Source organism: Girardinichthys multiradiatus, chromosome 1, assembly GCF_021462225.1.
Source record: "Girardinichthys multiradiatus isolate DD_20200921_A chromosome 1, DD_fGirMul_XY1, whole genome shotgun sequence".
Lineage (NCBI taxonomy): Eukaryota > Metazoa > Chordata > Actinopteri > Cyprinodontiformes > Goodeidae > Girardinichthys > Girardinichthys multiradiatus.
In genome coordinates, this window is record NC_061794.1 from 20,587,930 (window position 1) to 20,605,969 (window position 18,040).

General features: G+C 38.6%; 1 protein-coding gene across 5 annotated transcripts in view; it reads right to left on the minus strand.

Annotated features, from left to right (window-relative positions):
* Positions 1 to 18,040, minus strand: part of cntn3a.1 (contactin 3a, tandem duplicate 1) — a 137,853-nt gene that overhangs the window by 47,030 nt on the left and 72,783 nt on the right. For 3 of the 5 annotated variants that reach the window (XR_007040260.1, XM_047378891.1, XM_047378882.1), the window contains exons 6-10: positions 16,421 to 16,624; positions 13,893 to 13,995; positions 13,450 to 13,634; positions 7,602 to 7,741; positions 5,440 to 5,499 (exon numbers count right to left, since the gene is read on the minus strand). Coding sequence is in view for 4 of the 5 variants with exons in the window: in XM_047378891.1 (XP_047234847.1) it covers positions 5,440 to 5,499; positions 7,602 to 7,741; positions 13,450 to 13,634; positions 13,893 to 13,995; positions 16,421 to 16,624 (692 nt within the window). In the remaining variant the exon portion in view is untranslated. The remainder of the gene's footprint in view (positions 1 to 5,439; positions 5,500 to 7,601; positions 7,742 to 13,449; positions 13,635 to 13,892; positions 13,996 to 16,420; positions 16,625 to 18,040) is intronic. The other 2 variants (XM_047378909.1, XM_047378900.1) reach the window with 1 other exon arrangement.

Genomic DNA, 18,040 nt, shown 5'->3' on the forward strand with positions numbered 1-18,040 from the left:
ATTGTTGATTAGTAAAGCTGAGAGATTTTGAGACTTTAATCAAGCTCTAGTTAAATAAGTGTTCAGAGCTGCATTTTTAAACAGCCCACGGCCAGGATACAGCTTTTCTAAACAGGTCTACCGAATGCCTACAGCATCTTCCAAAAGTATTGAGATCACACTAACTTTTCCAAAATATTTCATGTAACGACCACTTTAATGTATTTATTCAGATTTTTTTGTAATACACTAACACAAATAGTGGACAATTATAAAGCAGAATGAAATGATAAAGTTTAAAAAATGTTTTACAAATACAAGTCTGAGAAGCTTCTGATACCCTAAATAAAATCCATTACAACCAATTGCCTTCATAAAGCCAGATTTCTCAAAAAACAAATATTCAAAGTAAAGAACGATAAATTAAGAGATGCAAAAAACTGAAGGCAACTAAATGAAATTCGAGATATATGGTGGGACCTTAAGGACATTTATGACATTTTAATGCCCTGCAGAAACTTTCTTTCAAGAAATAGTGTTTTTGTGTTTTGTGCTTGTGTATTTTAGCTTTTATTGGTTATGTATAAAATAGTTTTGTAGTATCTGGAGATTCAGTTATTGTTGACCTCGAACAAGACATTTCCCTCCTGCAGTAGCTTTTTATTTATTTATTACTTCCTGAACCCTTTTTGACATGTAAAAATGTTAATTTTTTTCTTAGAAATAAGTCTGTAAACACCAATACGGTGCCACAACAGTACCACAAACTATGGATCTAAAAAGGCTGTGCAATTAGTAATTAGCTCTTTTTATGGGTATTTTATCAGAATCAGAATCAGAATCAGAAAAGCTTTATTGCCAAGTACGTTTTTGGACATACAAGAAATTTGTTTTGGTGTAGTTGGTGCAATACAGTACAAATTAAACAGTATAAACATATCTACAATATAATATAAATATTTATGTACTGCGACCTAAGTGTGTTTATTCTAACAAATGCACTGATTCAATTTTAGGCTTTTACCGCAATTTCCTCTCCTTCAGGAGCTTGTTAATTGAGACATTGCTAGTTTTCTGCTGTCTTAATGGGCCCACTGTGACTGTATATAACCACCTTTCGTCTGACATAGCAGAGAGACATTATCAAAAGATGGATGATGTCAAATCTCAGAGGAATCAGTCGGAAAGAGACTTGTGTCCTGGAGGCTGTTTGTATTTACAAAGAATCAGCTGGTGGTAAAAAAAATGCAACAGCACAAATAAAAAAATAAAAAAATTACCTCCTCAAAGCCATCCATTCAGAGAACACTAACTAATTGCATGCCCTGCACAAAGTTCTTCTCTATCCTGTGTTCTTCTGACCTTCAGAAGCTTTGGCACAGCTTTCTGCTTACTTTTTATAGTTACATCAATTTAAGTATGGCAGCATTCATTGTTCCTGCCCTTGATCTTTCCATTGAGTGTACCTGGCTTTTTAATGTCACTGACAAAGTGGTCCAGAGGGTCCTGCCGCCAGTCTGTCTGTCGTCTGGAATCATTACAGCACTCCTACTTGAAAAGGCAAGGACTATCACAGTGTCACTGACTATCAGTCAGTGACACTGCTGAGGATCTTCAAATACATTTCCCTCTGAGGCTAGCTCAAGCACACATCAGGCGGACACTTGGCTACACATGGGCGAGCTAGCACTGTACCCCCTGCCAGAGGGGATTCTGGGTGGGAAAGGATGCAGCGGTTCTCAAGTGGAACAGAACAAGTTCCCTCTTTTTAGGAGATAACTGGCTACGTTTACAGAAGGGAAAATAATGATAGAGAGAGAAGGAATAAAAGACAGGACTCTAAAAAGTGAATTAATTTCAGCAAAAATTCAAAAAGTGAACCTCGTAAATTATTTATTCCCTTGTCTGCCATGATACAGATGAACTTGAGTGACATCCCATCCTTAATCCAAAGGGTTTAAAATGATATCAGTTATAACAACTTCAGCCGTTCTGGGAAGGCTGTCCACAAGGTTTAGGAGTGTGCTTATGACTTTTTGTGACGTCACACACTGATACTAAAGCAGAAGGTCCAGCATCAGAAGGTAATTAACTGGAACTGTGTGCCTCCTGAAAATACAAGCCCCACACAATGAAACCATCTGCACAAAACCTTATATTTGGCACTATCCTAGCAACTACTGAATCCAGACTCAACCAATGGATCAGGAGACAGAGAGGCAAGATTCGTCACTCCAGAGAATGGGTCTTCAATGCTCTAGAGTCCAGTATCAACTAGTTTTAGGCCACTGCATCCAAGGCTTTACTTGATGACGTAAGGCTTGGATGCGGCTGCTACATGAACTTAGGGGGCCTGCAGACTCTGCACACAGTTGCCGACTCCTGCACACTATACAGTTCAGCGTAGGCTGAGCCCCCTCTGTAATCTCAAATGGCCTGCCACTTTGTGGCTGAGTTGCTGCCATTACCAGCTGCTTCCAATTTGTTTTGTTATAATAGTTTATGGTGGAATATTTAGTGGTGAATAAAATTAGAGTTGATGGACAGGTGCCATGCTGGATTTATTGCACAGTATCAAAACAGAAATTACTGAGCCCCTGTGAGTGATCTATTTTCTCTACAAATGTTTGTAGAAGCAGTCTGCATGCCTTGGTCATGGATGTCATATACCTGTGGACATGGAAATGATTTCAGCACCTGAATTCAGTGTTTTGGGCATTTGAGAAAATATTCTTGGCAATATATTGAAAATACCTACCATATATCACTCTGTATACATTAAGTGTTACTTATTCAATTGATTTGTAAAAATAAATTAACTTTTCAATCATATTTAAATTTATTGTGCTGCACCTGTACTGGGTCTAAATAAGCAAGGCATGGTGCTTTTCAGGATGCAACAGCCCCTCAGGGTAAAAGAGATAAACAGTGTCTGTAGATGTTTGTGGGTTGGTTCCACACTGGACCATTCTGTGCCCTCGGCCCAGAAAACCAAAGCCTCAGTGTCAGTGCTGACACCATTAACAGTTAAACCGATTGGAGGGATTTGCTTTATTACCACCTTTAATTATGCGTGACCGCACTCAGATACCAGCACAATGTCATGTTATGCTTTGAAAAAGCAAATCATAGACACTTAGTTATTGCTCTCTATGCTGAATATGAAATGATGGTTTTGCGGCAGCTGAACCAATTGAACGCAACGAAAACAGTTACACAGCAAAAGGGCAATCAGAGGTGCTTGGAGGTCAGAAGAAAGGAAATCGCAGACTCGTGTACATAACTAAAAAGGGGGTGGCTGGTGGCATATCGGAAAAATACAAGCTTGAGTGGGTCCTTGTTTTCCAGGGTGACATTTTGAAGTGACAGCCCTTCTCTGTGCCATTTAATGGAGGGAGGAGAAAAGAAGGTGGAGAGAGAGAGATGAGAACTTAAAGAGGACCAAAAAAAGAGAAAAGGAGCAAAAGAGATGGTTAGAAAACCAGGAGAGGAAAAAAGAGGACTGATCCATTCTAATGAGGAATAACAAATGGCCCCCTTGGCCTCCCCCTCTTCGTCCTCCTCTCTTTACAATGCTGACCTTTGGGTTTGGAAATTGATTTACCGTTGCTGCAGTTGAGAGTGGCATTTTGAAAATGGTAATACCCCACCTTATTAATATAGCCGCATGCACAGGAAATACCTCACCTTGGCCACCTGCCAAAGTATTTTTTTTGCAAAGTTATTTACAAATCAATATCACATTTGTGCAGGTGGGGCGATAAGTGTGTCAAGATGAATTCCATAGAGGAATGCATTTTGTAAATGACAAAGTAAATGTACTCGCTCATAGCTATCATCCACTTAGAGTGAAAATTAAAAACTGTTTCAATACATGTGTACAGACAGTAAGGCGGCTAATTAAAATGCCTCAAATTTTGGATAATATTTACCCTTTGAACACATATCCAATAAAACAACGTTCCAATTTCAGTCTCATAACCCAATTTAAATACTGATAAAATCAGTGAACATAACAGTGCCATGCTTTTTAGGCAGAAAGCATAAAACATCAATACAACAATAACACAAAACTAGGCAAATTGCCGAAATCTAAAATGCTCTTTGGATGATGAGGTATTTTTCTTCCTCCCCCAGAGAGAAGACTAAATGATAAAGTTGAGATTAGCAGATAAACAACAGAGGACTAAATTGTCAAACAAAATCCCTGGTTGATTACAGACAGAAAATGGCACTATTTTGGCATTTTTGCAAAACACATTCAAACACCCTCCACAGTTTATGCACGTACATACTTTTGATGCCAAATTTAGTCAGTAGCAAATACAAGCCTCTAAAATTGGCATGTTTTTGCCAAGTGCATGCTTATGAGATGGAAGAATAACTTGAATCCAGCAAATACAGAACCCTTTGAGCAAAATGCTCCTAAAGAACAATCTTAAAATGCTCCCGAGAGCAATTATAACGTCTTTTCATATATTTATCTCCATTTAGTGAACTGCTTGAGGCTCTGTTAAGAGCAACAATAATATTTAAAAGAAAAAGCTTCGAACAAGGGTGCAGAAATCATTTGGAAAATTTCCATGAGCAAATTAAATCTTAACTATCCATCATACAGCAAAAATAAGTTACTTTTTTCAGTTATCCTTAATAAGTTGACATTACTGAGCATTTTCTCTGTTTGCTGGGAATTTATTATGACCTAAGATGAGCTTTACTTAACATAGAAAGGGGGACTGTGGCTCAGTTGGATGAACAGTCGCTGGAAAGTTGTGGGTTTGCTTCCAGCATCGTTCTCTGCCACATAACAATGTACCACTGGGCAAGGCACTACCCAAAAATTGCCTACTGATCTGTGTATCAGTGTATGAATGTGTGCATGTTTGTGAGTGCGACGCACTGAATTTGGCTCTTGTGTAAAACGTTGCGAGAGATCTCTATGATTAAAAAAGCACTGTGTAAATTCAGTTATTTACCATTCACCACAAACTAAAATGGGAAGTAATACAATGAGAATAGCATTTGCCTTTCTACTCTAATGTAACAAACACACCTAACTAGGAATCGGAACCATTTTATTTTATTTAAGAAAATAGAAAATAAATTATCTGTATTTAAATTTATTTCAATACAAAATATTTATTGCCTGTGTAACCATGGTGTGTGTATATTCTGATAATTGGGTTTCACATATGAATAACAAAAAACTGGTAGTTATTAGATTTTTGTTTTAAAATACATAATGAGAAATTTAAATACGAGCCACTTTTTGTTTATGTGGCCAAAAATGGATGAGGGAAATTTGGTTTAATTTTCTTTTCAGATTTAAAATATTTAAAACTAAAAAATTCTGGCACAGAGAAACAAGAAAAAACTAGAACTGCAAGGAGTACCTACGGGTTCCAAGCCCAAACCAGCAAGTCCCTCCCTGGCCCAGCCCCTCCCCGCACACACCCATACCCAGCGTTCCGCCAGCGTCGCCGACAGTCCCCCACGGTCGAGGTTTGGACGAAGGTTGGCCTTCAAAAAGAAGCAAACTTTTATCATTATAAATACACCCACCCAATTTTGCAACCATCATATGTTTTGACTCTAGGAGGCACTGTTTCTTCTGTACACCTTGACCTCCCCGTTTAGAAGAATGTTCATAGCTTGTGTGAACAGAGTGAACGTCATAATAGACACAGAGCACCAGTGCACTACAACCAGAAACACAAACCAATCAAAGTAACACAGTGTGAAAAGAGAACAAATCAGTTCCATTCATGTTAATTTCCTGAGCAACACAGTAACTTCTTTAAATAGCTCAGTTACAGCATCTGACTTGAACTCCAAATGTTCCTTGTAGTCACGGCCTCCTCTGAAACGAATGTAATGCAAAATCACTGCACATTATGACCTGAATGTAAGCAAGTAAAAATGTTGTTCAACACATTGTAAAATCATTGTAAATTGTCTGTTCAAACCTATTTCATGTGAATTTATGAAATGTATGAAAAACACGAGAAGTGGGACTGAAAAGCCAGCCCTCACTTACTGCATTATCTGAGAAGTGAAGGATTTTGTACACCTACAGAAAGACAGGAGGGTTAAATAAATACGATCAAGTACTGTTTTCTTTAAGGTACATATATATTAATAATTGGTTATCGCAGCCATCAGAACATTTAATCATCTGTAGCCTACAGACTTCTCATGTAACAAGTGAATAGGTTGCATATTAGTATTTAAACCCATGTAATAACATGTATGACAGCGGTGTTATTGTATAGTGAGTATTGACAGAAATGGGACATATGGGAATAATTTTAAATCACAGCAACTGGCCTCTGTCTTCAAACAGACTTAGGGTATGTATTACCTGGTATTATATTATAAATGATTACAAAGTTGCTTTAGCTACACACTATGATAGCCTGGCTTATCCATGTTTTAGAGCACAGCTCTATTCAAATGGTATATTCCTGTCAAGATGTGCAGAAGAAACAGCGCCTCCTAGAGGCACAATATGTAATGATCAGAGAATGCAGGGCTTTCTAGAAAACTGAAAAAAATATATAATTTTTAATTTCTCTGAGTCAGAGATTTCATGTTTATATTATATAAACTACGAAAAAGAAAGTGATATTAAATGTAGAATTTTCCTAATCCGTCAATTGGCCACAAAACAAAAAATGTGTCTATTTCGAATTTCACATTTTGCATTTTAAACCAAAAATCTAAATACCAGTTTTTGATAATTCATCTGTAATTTCTGATGAAAAAATGTGTTTGTTTTTCATCTTTGGTTTCTGATGAGAAAATCCAACTACCAAAATAAACACAGACCCAGTTTGAGTAGAGTTTCTTCAGTATATTTAATATAATATAATTTAATTTATTCATTTTCTACAGCTTCTTCCATATTGGGTCGCGAGGAAGCTTGTGCCTATTACCCTGGACAGGTCGCCAGTCTATTGCAGGGCAATTTAATTTAATTTAATTTAATTTAATTACAACCAAAATAATCATTATTAAGACCATTTATGTTGAATGTTATTTTGTTTTATCTAGCTTTTTTTATTTATTTATTTTTTTTATTTATCTTTGTTTCATTTTGTAGTTAGGTTGTGTTTCTTAGTGAAATTACACTGAAAAATGTCTCTGCTGTTCGCATTACATTGTTTCTGTGCAACTTACAATTTATGCTCTAGTCTCATTAAAAAGTTATAAAAATTAAAAATAATTAATATGGCTTTATTTCACACAGCTTGGAAATGTTTGGGATCTGAATTGTTTTAGAAGCAGACGTGAAAAATCTACTTTCTGGTTGTCTGGTTGAACAGTGGTTGACCTGCATCCCCAGTCCAAGAAACCCTCTGTTCTTTTCACACCAACATTGCATAACTTATTATTATTTTGCTCAAGACATATTTCTGATATCAATATGTATTCATTTTCTCAGCTTTTCTATTTTACTCTTTTCTCAACTTGCTCACTTTAGCTGTCTGTTTTTGGGAACCACGCTTTATAGCGGTTGAAATTTTGGAAATGGTTTAGATGATCTTATGTCCTCATTAATATTTATTGGTTGAATTTAAAAGTCATTTTGAAAACTTGAAAAGAATAAAAAAATGTTCTACCTCCATGTGATCCAGGGGCTCTCCGTTCTTCAGCCAGCCATATGAGGGTTTGGGCTTAGCGTTGGCTTTGCATTCCCACACCAGAGTGTCATCGATGGTCTTCTGAACATCCTGAGGCTTCTCAGTCAGCTGAGGTGGAGCTGTGAAGACAAAAATACGTTACTGTGAATGAACAAAGTAACACTGCGGAAATGTTTGAGAAACCCCCGAAAGCAGCAGTTTTATAACAAATTAATAAGGCAACCAAGAGAGCAATGATTCCATTAAGGAAGCATCCAAGGGCACAAGTCATGAATCCACTTCCAATTAACCTGACACTGACCTCCTTTTGGAAAATATATAAATAAACATCAAAAAAGTGTGTAAAGTCATTGAGAAGATAGGTCAATAATGAACGGTTTGGATCGAGGAAAGCTTTGGGGTTTGCTTCATGTTGTTAATCAAAATGTCAGTGCAAAATTAAAGTTAATAAGTGTTGAAGTTAATAACAGTGATAATAACAGCATATATTCACCTTTTGTCATAAAATTGCAAAGTTGATAAGATTTCCTGTTTAATGATAGTGTTGTCACATAGCTGAGTATGAGGATGTTTGTTTGTTACTAATTAATGCTCCTTATTTCTAAATTGTTCTATACAAGCATGTCCTCCTTTTTAGGAGATAAAAACTAAATAGCTCAAGTAATGTCCAAACACTTTCCATGAAAAAAAAGTTTCACCAGCCACAGATTGATGAAAACATTTGACAGGAAATTTTAATTTTATTTCAACATGTTCTCCTGATCATTCTACAAGAAAAGGCATGAAATAATCTGACACCACATCGCTGTAGGGAGACAAAATGGCACCCAGAATACACTGCAGGTTAAAAGAGACACATAACCCAAGCAGGGCTGCAACTAACAATTATTTTGCTATTCAATAAATCTTCACACTATTTTTTTCAATTGATCGATTAATAATTGTATTGCAAAAGGTGCTTATAGTAGATTCTTTACAGGATTTGTACCAGGTGAAGCTAAAACGCTGCTTGAGGAGTTCTGGATATAGTATATTTACAGACAAAGAAGGTTTTTTATCTTAAATGCAAAATATATATATTTTTTGTCCAATTGTTGTGGGTTGTTCTTTCAGCAAATGGCATGATTTAGAGTTTGTATACTCCAGCTAATGATTATTTGATTACTAAAGTAGTTGACGATTATTTAAATAATCGATTAATAATGATCCGTTTAATTGTTTCAGCCCTAAACAGAAGAGAGAATGTCAAGTAGGTTGTTTCAAACTAGCTCAGTTGACAAATAAGAAACCTTTAAATGCTGCAGTTTGGTTGATTAGTAAGTAATTTAACCAATTTGAATAATTTCTAAAACACCCTTGAACTTATGGGAAAAAGAGAGACCAACCCAAGCTATTGTTAGAGGCTGCCTGATGTTTGAATGCTACAAACCTACATCCTTATATTGATCTTCCGATTCTGTCCCAGAATTGATGGATGTTCCACAAGGTCCAGTCAGCATGGCGTTAAAATGAGATTACAGATTTTTATCACCTGCCTGCAACTCAGTCTCTGAGGTTGTGAAATGGGACAAGAGTTATATCTCACAAGGACACACAGGGCTTTCACACAGCTACAGCAGAGAAGTCGTATGAAACATTTGTTTTCAATGACAGGGACTCAGTACTTTTGACTTAAGCAAAATGTAATAATTTTTTTATATCTTTAGCAAAAAAATAAAACGGTCAGTCAGTCAGTCATTTTCTACCGCTTATTCCATAGTGCGATGGACTGGCGACCTGTCCAGGGTGTACCCTGCCTCTCGCCCGTAGACTGCTGGAGATATGCACCAGCTTCCCCGTGACCCAAAAAAAAAAAAACAGTAATTGTTAATACACTCACCTTTTGTATTTTATTTTATGTGTCTATGTACCATAATCAAAAAGAAAAACAAAAATATATTACACATATATGATAATTATAATAGTCAATTTTATTTTCATGGCAGAAGAAGTTGCTATTTTGTTTTAAATAAAAGGTTTATACATTTTTGTTTAGAATTCTGGTGTAAATACCATAAGATTTTACAACTGGTGGAGTGGTAGCCTAGTGGTAATCGAATCCCACAGTCTGCCACTCTGGATCCCTGAGCAAGACCCTTAGCCCCTGAATGCTCCCCAGGTGCCACACAATGGCAGCCCACTGCTCCCTAAGGGATGGGTTAAATACAGAGCACAATTTCTCCATTGTGAGATCGATAAAGTCTATATTATTATTATTAACTATGGTATTTTTACTCAGAGTTATCATACTGTAAGAATCCCATACTGCCCAACACATCATATCAGAACATTTTCCTATAGTAAAACCAAGATAACCTTTTAATATAATTTTCCTCCATAAAATCATAGTCCATTGGCATAAAGGTTTTAGAGATTTTAGGCCACAACATTTTTGAACAGATTCATTTGTGCCATTTTTTCCAACTTGCGTCAAGCAAATCAAACAAATTTAATACTTTAGACTAGATTTGAGCCTAACTTATAAACAGTTTTATTTGAAAAATTAAAAACTACTAACTTTCTGTTACTCTTGTATAAATAAAACTTATGGGAAAGATGTTTTCTGTATTTTCTAAACCCCGTGTAGATTATTCTCACAAATCGCTTCTTTCAGGTAAAGGTTTATATCCCACTGACGCCTGTTGACACATAATCCTCATAGCAAGGATAATTTTGGTAGCGTACAAATTTTGTTTTTCATACAAAATGTCAATATTTGTATCCTTCTTAAGTGATACTGTATATTGAGATAAACAAACTACTAAAAATTGCAAATATACTGAGGCCGTAAAGCATTAACTTGAAGCAGCCTGCTATGCTGTACTGTCGCTTATAAAAGAATAGCTAAACCCCAAATTAACTATTTTTGCAGATAAACTATAAATTGGGCCTTAAGGGTGCAATCTTTATGTTACTGTGCAAATTTTGACCTTTTTTAGGTAAACTTGTTCAATTTTGTAATATTTGCCCTAAAACCGTCTTAGTGCTGACCTCTTGGGGTTTGAGGGTGACTACTGCAGCTAAATTTTTCTATTGATTCAAACAGTACAGCTTGATACATGTGTAAGTCATAGCCCTGCGTTTTGGAAATAAAACCATCTCACTCAGACACACTCCCCTGTGCAAGCAGAGTGGAGTGTGTCTGAGTGACACACTCCACTCTGCTTGGAGTTGCAAGCATTGATTGATAGCCCATGTTAGCAATGATGCTGCTAGCATCACTCTACCACTCAGACACTGGACCCGTTCTGTCCTCCACTGCCTCGGCAGGGCCGGCTTCGGGCATTGCTGAGTCAGTGCCTTGAGCCAGTGGCTTGAACTGATGAGGCTCAGGCCTGCTGGGCTCCACAAAGCCTCCCTCAACCTCTGGTGACAAGAATGTTGAAAAATCCTCCACCTGAAAAGATCCACCCATGGCGAAACTACCAGCATCGCTCTGGTTACTCTCCAAGTTTCAATATGTCAAATTAAGCTAGCTGCCACTTTTCCTCATCCTCCTGACCACACACCCGTTTAACCCCCTCCGATCATCCTGACACTCCTCGGTCTCTTTTTGGTGAAATCTTTCAAAAATTGTCTGGGTGCGGGGCCTTTTACATGGGGTTTAGTTCTACTTTAACCATGCTGTCCATCACTCTCAGGGGGCACTGAGCCCGAGCTCAACTGGACGCATCACAGACGGACACGAAGCTGTATCAACCGTTACAGTGTTGTGGTTATCCATTTTGGGGGGATAGACTAGTTGGACTGTGCAGTTCAACATGTGCAACTCAACAGACGTCGCAGCTCTGACGTCACCCGGGATTATAAAACCTGCAGAAACCAAACTTTCGTTGCCATTTCCAGTGTGTTTCACGGGATGACGCAACGGAGGCACATATCTGGAGAGACAAAACCTGATACAAGAAAGTTAGAAGATTCATATACCGATCGAAGACCCCGCCGACACTCCGGCGCAGGTGGAAACCCACAGAGGTTTTATTTCTAAGGAGACCCCTTGTTGATTCAGTCAACTAAAACAGTATTTCATATTTTCCCCATTTTGGACGGATGAGAAATTTACTCCTTTTTTTTTGGGCTGATTACAGATGCGTGATCCCCCCCGTTTTTCTTCAGACCTGACCCATCCTCAACCGGTGGAGAGAAGAAATCAACGTCAAAGTAATTTTGTTCTTTTTTATATTAAATAGGTTTAGGTGCATTTAGGGGTCTGGGCAGGGTGAGGCATGGTTAAGGTGATTTAGAGTCACCAGTAGTTAATCCAAGGTATCAACTTGCTGCATGCAATAATGATTGAAGTGTTTTATGCTGAGCTGTTTTGATTTGTTGTGCAAGTGCGCTGAATCGCGGAGCACGGATACAATCAGCAAGGTGCGTGCGTTTTGTCCTGCTGATTCTAAATCAGCCAGGAGTTAGAAGTTGGACTTTTGAAAGTTTTTTCCATTCAAAGCAGCTGCAGTTTGGGCATCGTGGCCTGACCACTCCTTTGTCCCAGTTTTATTACTGGAGTTTTTCCACTGAGGTCCCTCCTCAGAGTTTTATGACTCTTTGTTCGAGATTTGGGACAATCAGCTGCTAGTGGCTAAGGGCACAGCCCACTGTCTACAAGCTGATCGCTGAAAAATTGAGAATGTTATTGAATCAGAATAGCAAAGTGTATCAGGGCTGTTGATTTAATAAATGTTCACATAGATAAAGAGAAAGCGTTTGCGTTTATTTTGTGCAAGAGATTATTTATATGTCAAAATAAGGTCAAAGTTCCCCCACCTTCAGTGAAAGGGTTGAATAAACAGTGACATTTAGTGGTTTTGGTTAATAATAAAAAACAAGGCCAGACGAGGGTAACCATGCCTTGTAAGAGATCAAACAGTTACATCTGGGATTGAAAAACTTGAAATCTTGCACAGTCTGATGTCTACAGTAAGCAGTCGTATCTGTACTAAGATGAGAGCTTTAAGACACGAATCATACTTTCTGATTCAATTATCACACACAGCAGAACATTTTCATTGATAAACGTTGCACTTCAACAATACTGTTGTTTTGAATAAGCGCTAAGGCTGACAAATACAAATTTAAAAATCTTGCATATATTCTACACTCACTCTAAGAATTGTATCCAGTTTTCATCTACTCCAAAAAATGCATTATCATATCAAAGGCACCCCTTTTTTTAATAGAAAAAGCCTCCAAACTTGCTTTCAGCAAAGAAGATCTCTAAAGGCCATGTGGTCAGACATCATCAATGCATAAACTGCAAAATAATGGAGATAAACTATACAAACCCTTCATCTAGTGACATTAAAAGCTTTTCTCTGAATCTAGGCCATAGGACCGGTGAGAAAAATCACCTCTCCCTGAGAGGAGGTGTAAATCTAACAGGGCTGTGGTCCCCCTGGTAGCTGCTAGCACAATACAAGGGATAGTCTGAAATGAACTAGTGGAAATAAGTTAATTTACAACCACATTCCACTATTTGATTCTGCTGTACATGGACACTAATAAAATCTACAGATTGCAAGGCAATGAATAAAACTTTCTGCCTGCTTCACACCAAAGTTACATTCTTCCTTTCAAGGTTTTTTACCCCAGTGAACTCTGATGGTGGCTTGAATTAGACTGTGAATTTTAGTGGTAGAAGATTTTTTTTTAAATTCAAAAAATTTACCTGACGCATTAGGAACAAGAATAGCAGAAGCAGAATATTTTTTAATACCCAAGCCAGACGACACAAAAATAGAGACATTTAAAATTGAAGTTAGGGAAACCATCCTGCTGCAGAACTCACCATAGAAAGACAGCTTTCCTTTAACCGAGTTTCTTCCTCTGCTATTTTCTGCCATGCATTCATACATCCCTGAATCCTCCGGCTGGAAATAAGGGATCTCTAAAACTCCACTGGCTTTATTCATGTCCACCTTCCTGCCAAATGGGGCCCCATCCTCCCTTTTCCAGCTTATGGTTGGCACTGGGCTAAATGTAAGAAAGAGATTCACAAAGGAGCAGAACATAAAAGATAACAGTCTCTAAAGTCTTCCTAAAGAAATACATGCAATGACAGTGAAGCAGGTAAAGGAATGAACATAGTAACCTACACATAAAACATTGTTTGTTTGCATGTTTATTGCAGTGCTCACAAAATTAATTCAATCACTACTTTTCCATGCTCGTTCTGCAGGTGCAATGAACAAATAATGATGGGTTTAACATTTTGGGATGACAAAAACATACTTTCCAAGTGCAAAACATTCCAGTTTGACGGTTGAGCTCTTAGCGACAGGGACGACTTCAGGGAACTGCACTTCAATTTTGGGTTCGTATTCACCCATCACACCTGCAGAAACAAAGAGAAACACTGTGTCACTACCCCCGCATGTGTCACAGAAATAATTTCAGCTCGAGGCCAGGAAAAGGTTACAAAGAATGTAAAGGAAAAAAAATAAAAAATGGTATAGGTCTGTATGACTCAGTTACATGCAGGTTACCAGCCACTGCTTTTTCTTGTAGGCCTTTTAATTACAGTGCTTTGCAAAAACATAAATACCACTTGAATATTTTCATATTTTGTCACGCTATAACCAGGAGTTCTCATAATGTGGGTTTCTGTTCGACCAATATGCGTGCGAAGAACTCCTGAAGCTCAAAGTTTGCAGGTAAGACGACACCAAAAACAAAACAACCCGACCAGGGGGGCCTCGAAAGGAGGGAAAGAGTTCAAGCCGGCCCGGAGGCCGTCCCCAGCAGATCCGGCGATCAGCGGACCGTCCTCGGCCGATCCAGCAATCAGCGGGCTGGCGACGAAGGGGCTGAGCAAGCAGGTGAAGTAGGAGCCGATGATTTGGCGGCCGGCGGCAAGACCAGGACAACCCACGCGAAGCTGCCAAGATACAGCAGGCGGAGAGGGTGCGTCCTCGCACCCCTCAGGGACAGGAACAGGAAGTGGAGACAGGGCCTCCATGAACTCCTCCAGAACGGGAACCAGGGATGGAGGCAGTTCGTCCTCAGAGCCCTCCAGGAGAGGACCGGGAACAGGAGCAAGAAGTGGAGGCAGTCCATCCACGAGCCCCACACGGACAGGAAGAGAGTGTGAGGGCGGCTTGGCTCGGGACCCCTCCGGAACAGAACTAGGAACAGGATCGGGATGTGGAGGAGGTTCTTCCATGAACCCCTCCGGAACTGGAACAGGAACAGGATTAGGAGTTGGAAAACCGTGTCAAGCTTCGGTGGAGAGGCGGGTGGAGGAGGGAGCAGGAGATCTCCTCATAGAGGCGGTGATTTCTTCCAGGGCCCTTTGTCGCTCGGCCTCAATGGTGTGGTGGATCCAAGGATCAGGGAAAAAATCGCTCCTCGCCTCGAGCCAGTCTTGGGGGCTGCCAGCTATTTCCAGCCTTCTCCATGGTGATCTGGGAGAGGTCACCAGGTGAAAGAATAACTTGGCCAGAACCTCACCTCTCTTGAATTCCCTCACCATTCCTCCGGCTTGGTCCCGTTGGCTGGTTCCTTCTGTCATAATGTGGGTTTCTGTTGGACCAATACGCGGGGGAAGAACTCCTGAAGCTCGAAGTTTGCAGGTAAGACGACACTTTATTGCTCATGACTTGGACACGGACAGGGTACCAGGCGAGCAAACAAACACAAACAACACATAAGGAACCAGCCGGGGAACAAAGGAAACAAACGGGCTTAAATACAAAACTGGGACAGCAGCGGAAACCAATGACACACATGACAAGACAATCAGGGGAAAACAGAACATGTGTGGGCTTGGGGTGCAGGAAGACAGAAAACAAAGGACTAGACCAGGTAATATAACAAAACACAAACTCAAGAACTCAAAACACAAGCAGGTGTGACAGGAGTTCTATGTTTTCTTGGGACTTTATGTGGTAAACGAACACAAAGTAGTGTAAAGTTACATATATTGCAATAAGTGAAGGGAAAATGGAACATGCTTTTCCAAATTTGATACATATAAATATTTGAAAAGAGTGGCATACATTTGTATTCAGTCTCCCGCACTTTATCACAAGCTTTGAAAATATCACAAAGCACAATTCAAACCATCATCTAAAATTAAAATGAGTATTGCACAACTGCAAAACTACCGAGACTTGGCTGTCACCCCCAACTGGCAGGTTGGGTTAGGAGACCTCTCAGACCTATCAATTGCAGCCAAGAGCCACATGGTTACTCTGGAAGATGTGCAAAGATCCACTGCTCAGAAGCCAGAATCTGTTGACACGACAAATATTATTGACTAAGGCAAAAGGTTGTTCAACAAAATATTGACTCAGGGAGATTGAATACTAATTCAAAAAAATCATAGTCATATCTGTTCACAATTATGCACTACTCTGTGTTGGTCTATGACACAAAATGACAATAAAATACATAGAAGTTTCTGCTTGAACGCGTGGAAATAATCTGGAAAAGTTCAATATGTAAATACTTGTGCAGGAGATTGTTTAACCACAGCTTAGCAGGAGGTTATATTATACATTTGTCTTCAAACATTTGGGATTTGAAGTTTCATTTTTCCTATAAACTTAGTGTGAACCTAATCAGACAACTCCCAAAGTGCCATTTTTGTGAGCCAAGTTAGCCATAAAATGAAATACAGCTAATTAAATTAACAGAGTTTTGCCAAACCTTAAAGTTTCAACACCTGTGGTGTTAAAAATCTGGAATTAAAAATTTAAACTACATCTCATTTATGCTATTATATAAATTTCATTAAGGAGATGGGGGTGTTCCGGTACCATCAAGCCGGAGGACTAGAGGTGTTGGTGGTCCTTGAACACTGCTTTTGGTGACCGTGTTGGTGACCACACACGTGTAGTTGCCCACATCAGAGGGTTCCACTTTAGCGATGTAGAGATTGCCCGTCTTCTGGGAAACAAATCGGCGCGTGTCCTGGACGACAAAAGATGGGTACTTGTTGAAGATCCATGTGAAGGTAAGTTCTGCAGAAAAAGCCAAAGAAAGTGCATGTATGAATGTGTTCAACAGGTAGAACATGTTCTGGTTTCATAAATCATCTGTATCTACATGTGTAGATACGGTGGGCTTCATTTGTCTTATCAGATATGAGTAAAAGATTCCAGAATGGATAAGGCAATTAGTGCATTGGACTGAGTACCAGCCTTTCATGATTAAAAACACTGAAGACCAATTGCTCTTATTAACTGTTATTGAATAAGTGATTTTAATAATATAATAAAATTAATACTACATCTATGTTAAAGTAACAAGACTGAGAGGATGGATAAAACCTTTTTTCATCTGTTGTTGCTTATTAAATCTCTTGCAGGATTCAATTTGTTTCTATTGAGGCTTGTTTTACTTGACAGTAATTTAGAAACATGAGGATTTAGAGCTTTGCTTTAGTATTTGGCTGGTATTTGGACTGCAACAGGGAACATGGAACAAAATTAACTGGGTTCTTCAGCCACCCACAAACTCCCACAACAAACTGCCTTACCCAGGTATGAAGTGTTATTTCACAGTGCAGGACCAGGGATGTGTAAGTGGGTCTGCTCCTTCTCAAATTGCAGGTGTATGAACCAGTTAAAAATAATAAGGGACGGAGACAATAGAAGGGGTTTATCTCTTCAATGACAATAAAAAAAAAAAAGCATTTTTAAGGCAGGATGAGATGTCATATTACAGCAGGGATAAACAACCAGAGGAATCAATCAAAGTTGAAAGTGATATTAACAGCTGAAAATACACAAATTTAATAGAGAAATCAAAACATATCACTGTCTTCAATCAATCATTATAGTCAAAATTTTGGTCTTGGAATCAAAACAACCCAGTTCCTTAAAGTTGACCCAGACATTTTGTTGTTTGGCCGATGTTTATATTTACCTTTTTATTTTTTTTCAGCTGGGATTGAACTTTTCACAATTTTTGGGGCTTTGTAACATTCATGTCTGCCTGGCATTAAATGAGGTTGGTGAAACAGATGCTTTAGATATTTCCTAGTTGAATATACCTTATTTACTTACATGGATAATTAAAAGACCCTTGGCAGGACAAGAGGATGTATTGAGAAAGTACTAAAACTGTTTAAGTCAGTCTGTGTTACAGCAGAAAAAGATGTGTTTCTAAAGTTAAATGTATTCCAATGGATTTCTAAAGTTCCAGATGTAGGCTGTGCAGGTAAACTTTACTTTGCACCTAATATTTTAATAACTTCTATGTTTTTCTATGATTGATAGCCTGGTATAGACCACACTATTGCAGGTATGAGTGAAATGAAAAATCTCAGCGTTCCTCACAGGTGAAAACATTATAAATAGGTGCACAAATGCTAATTGACTGTACTGTAAGACATTTCTAATTTGTGTCACATTAATTACCAAACTCAATCCTCC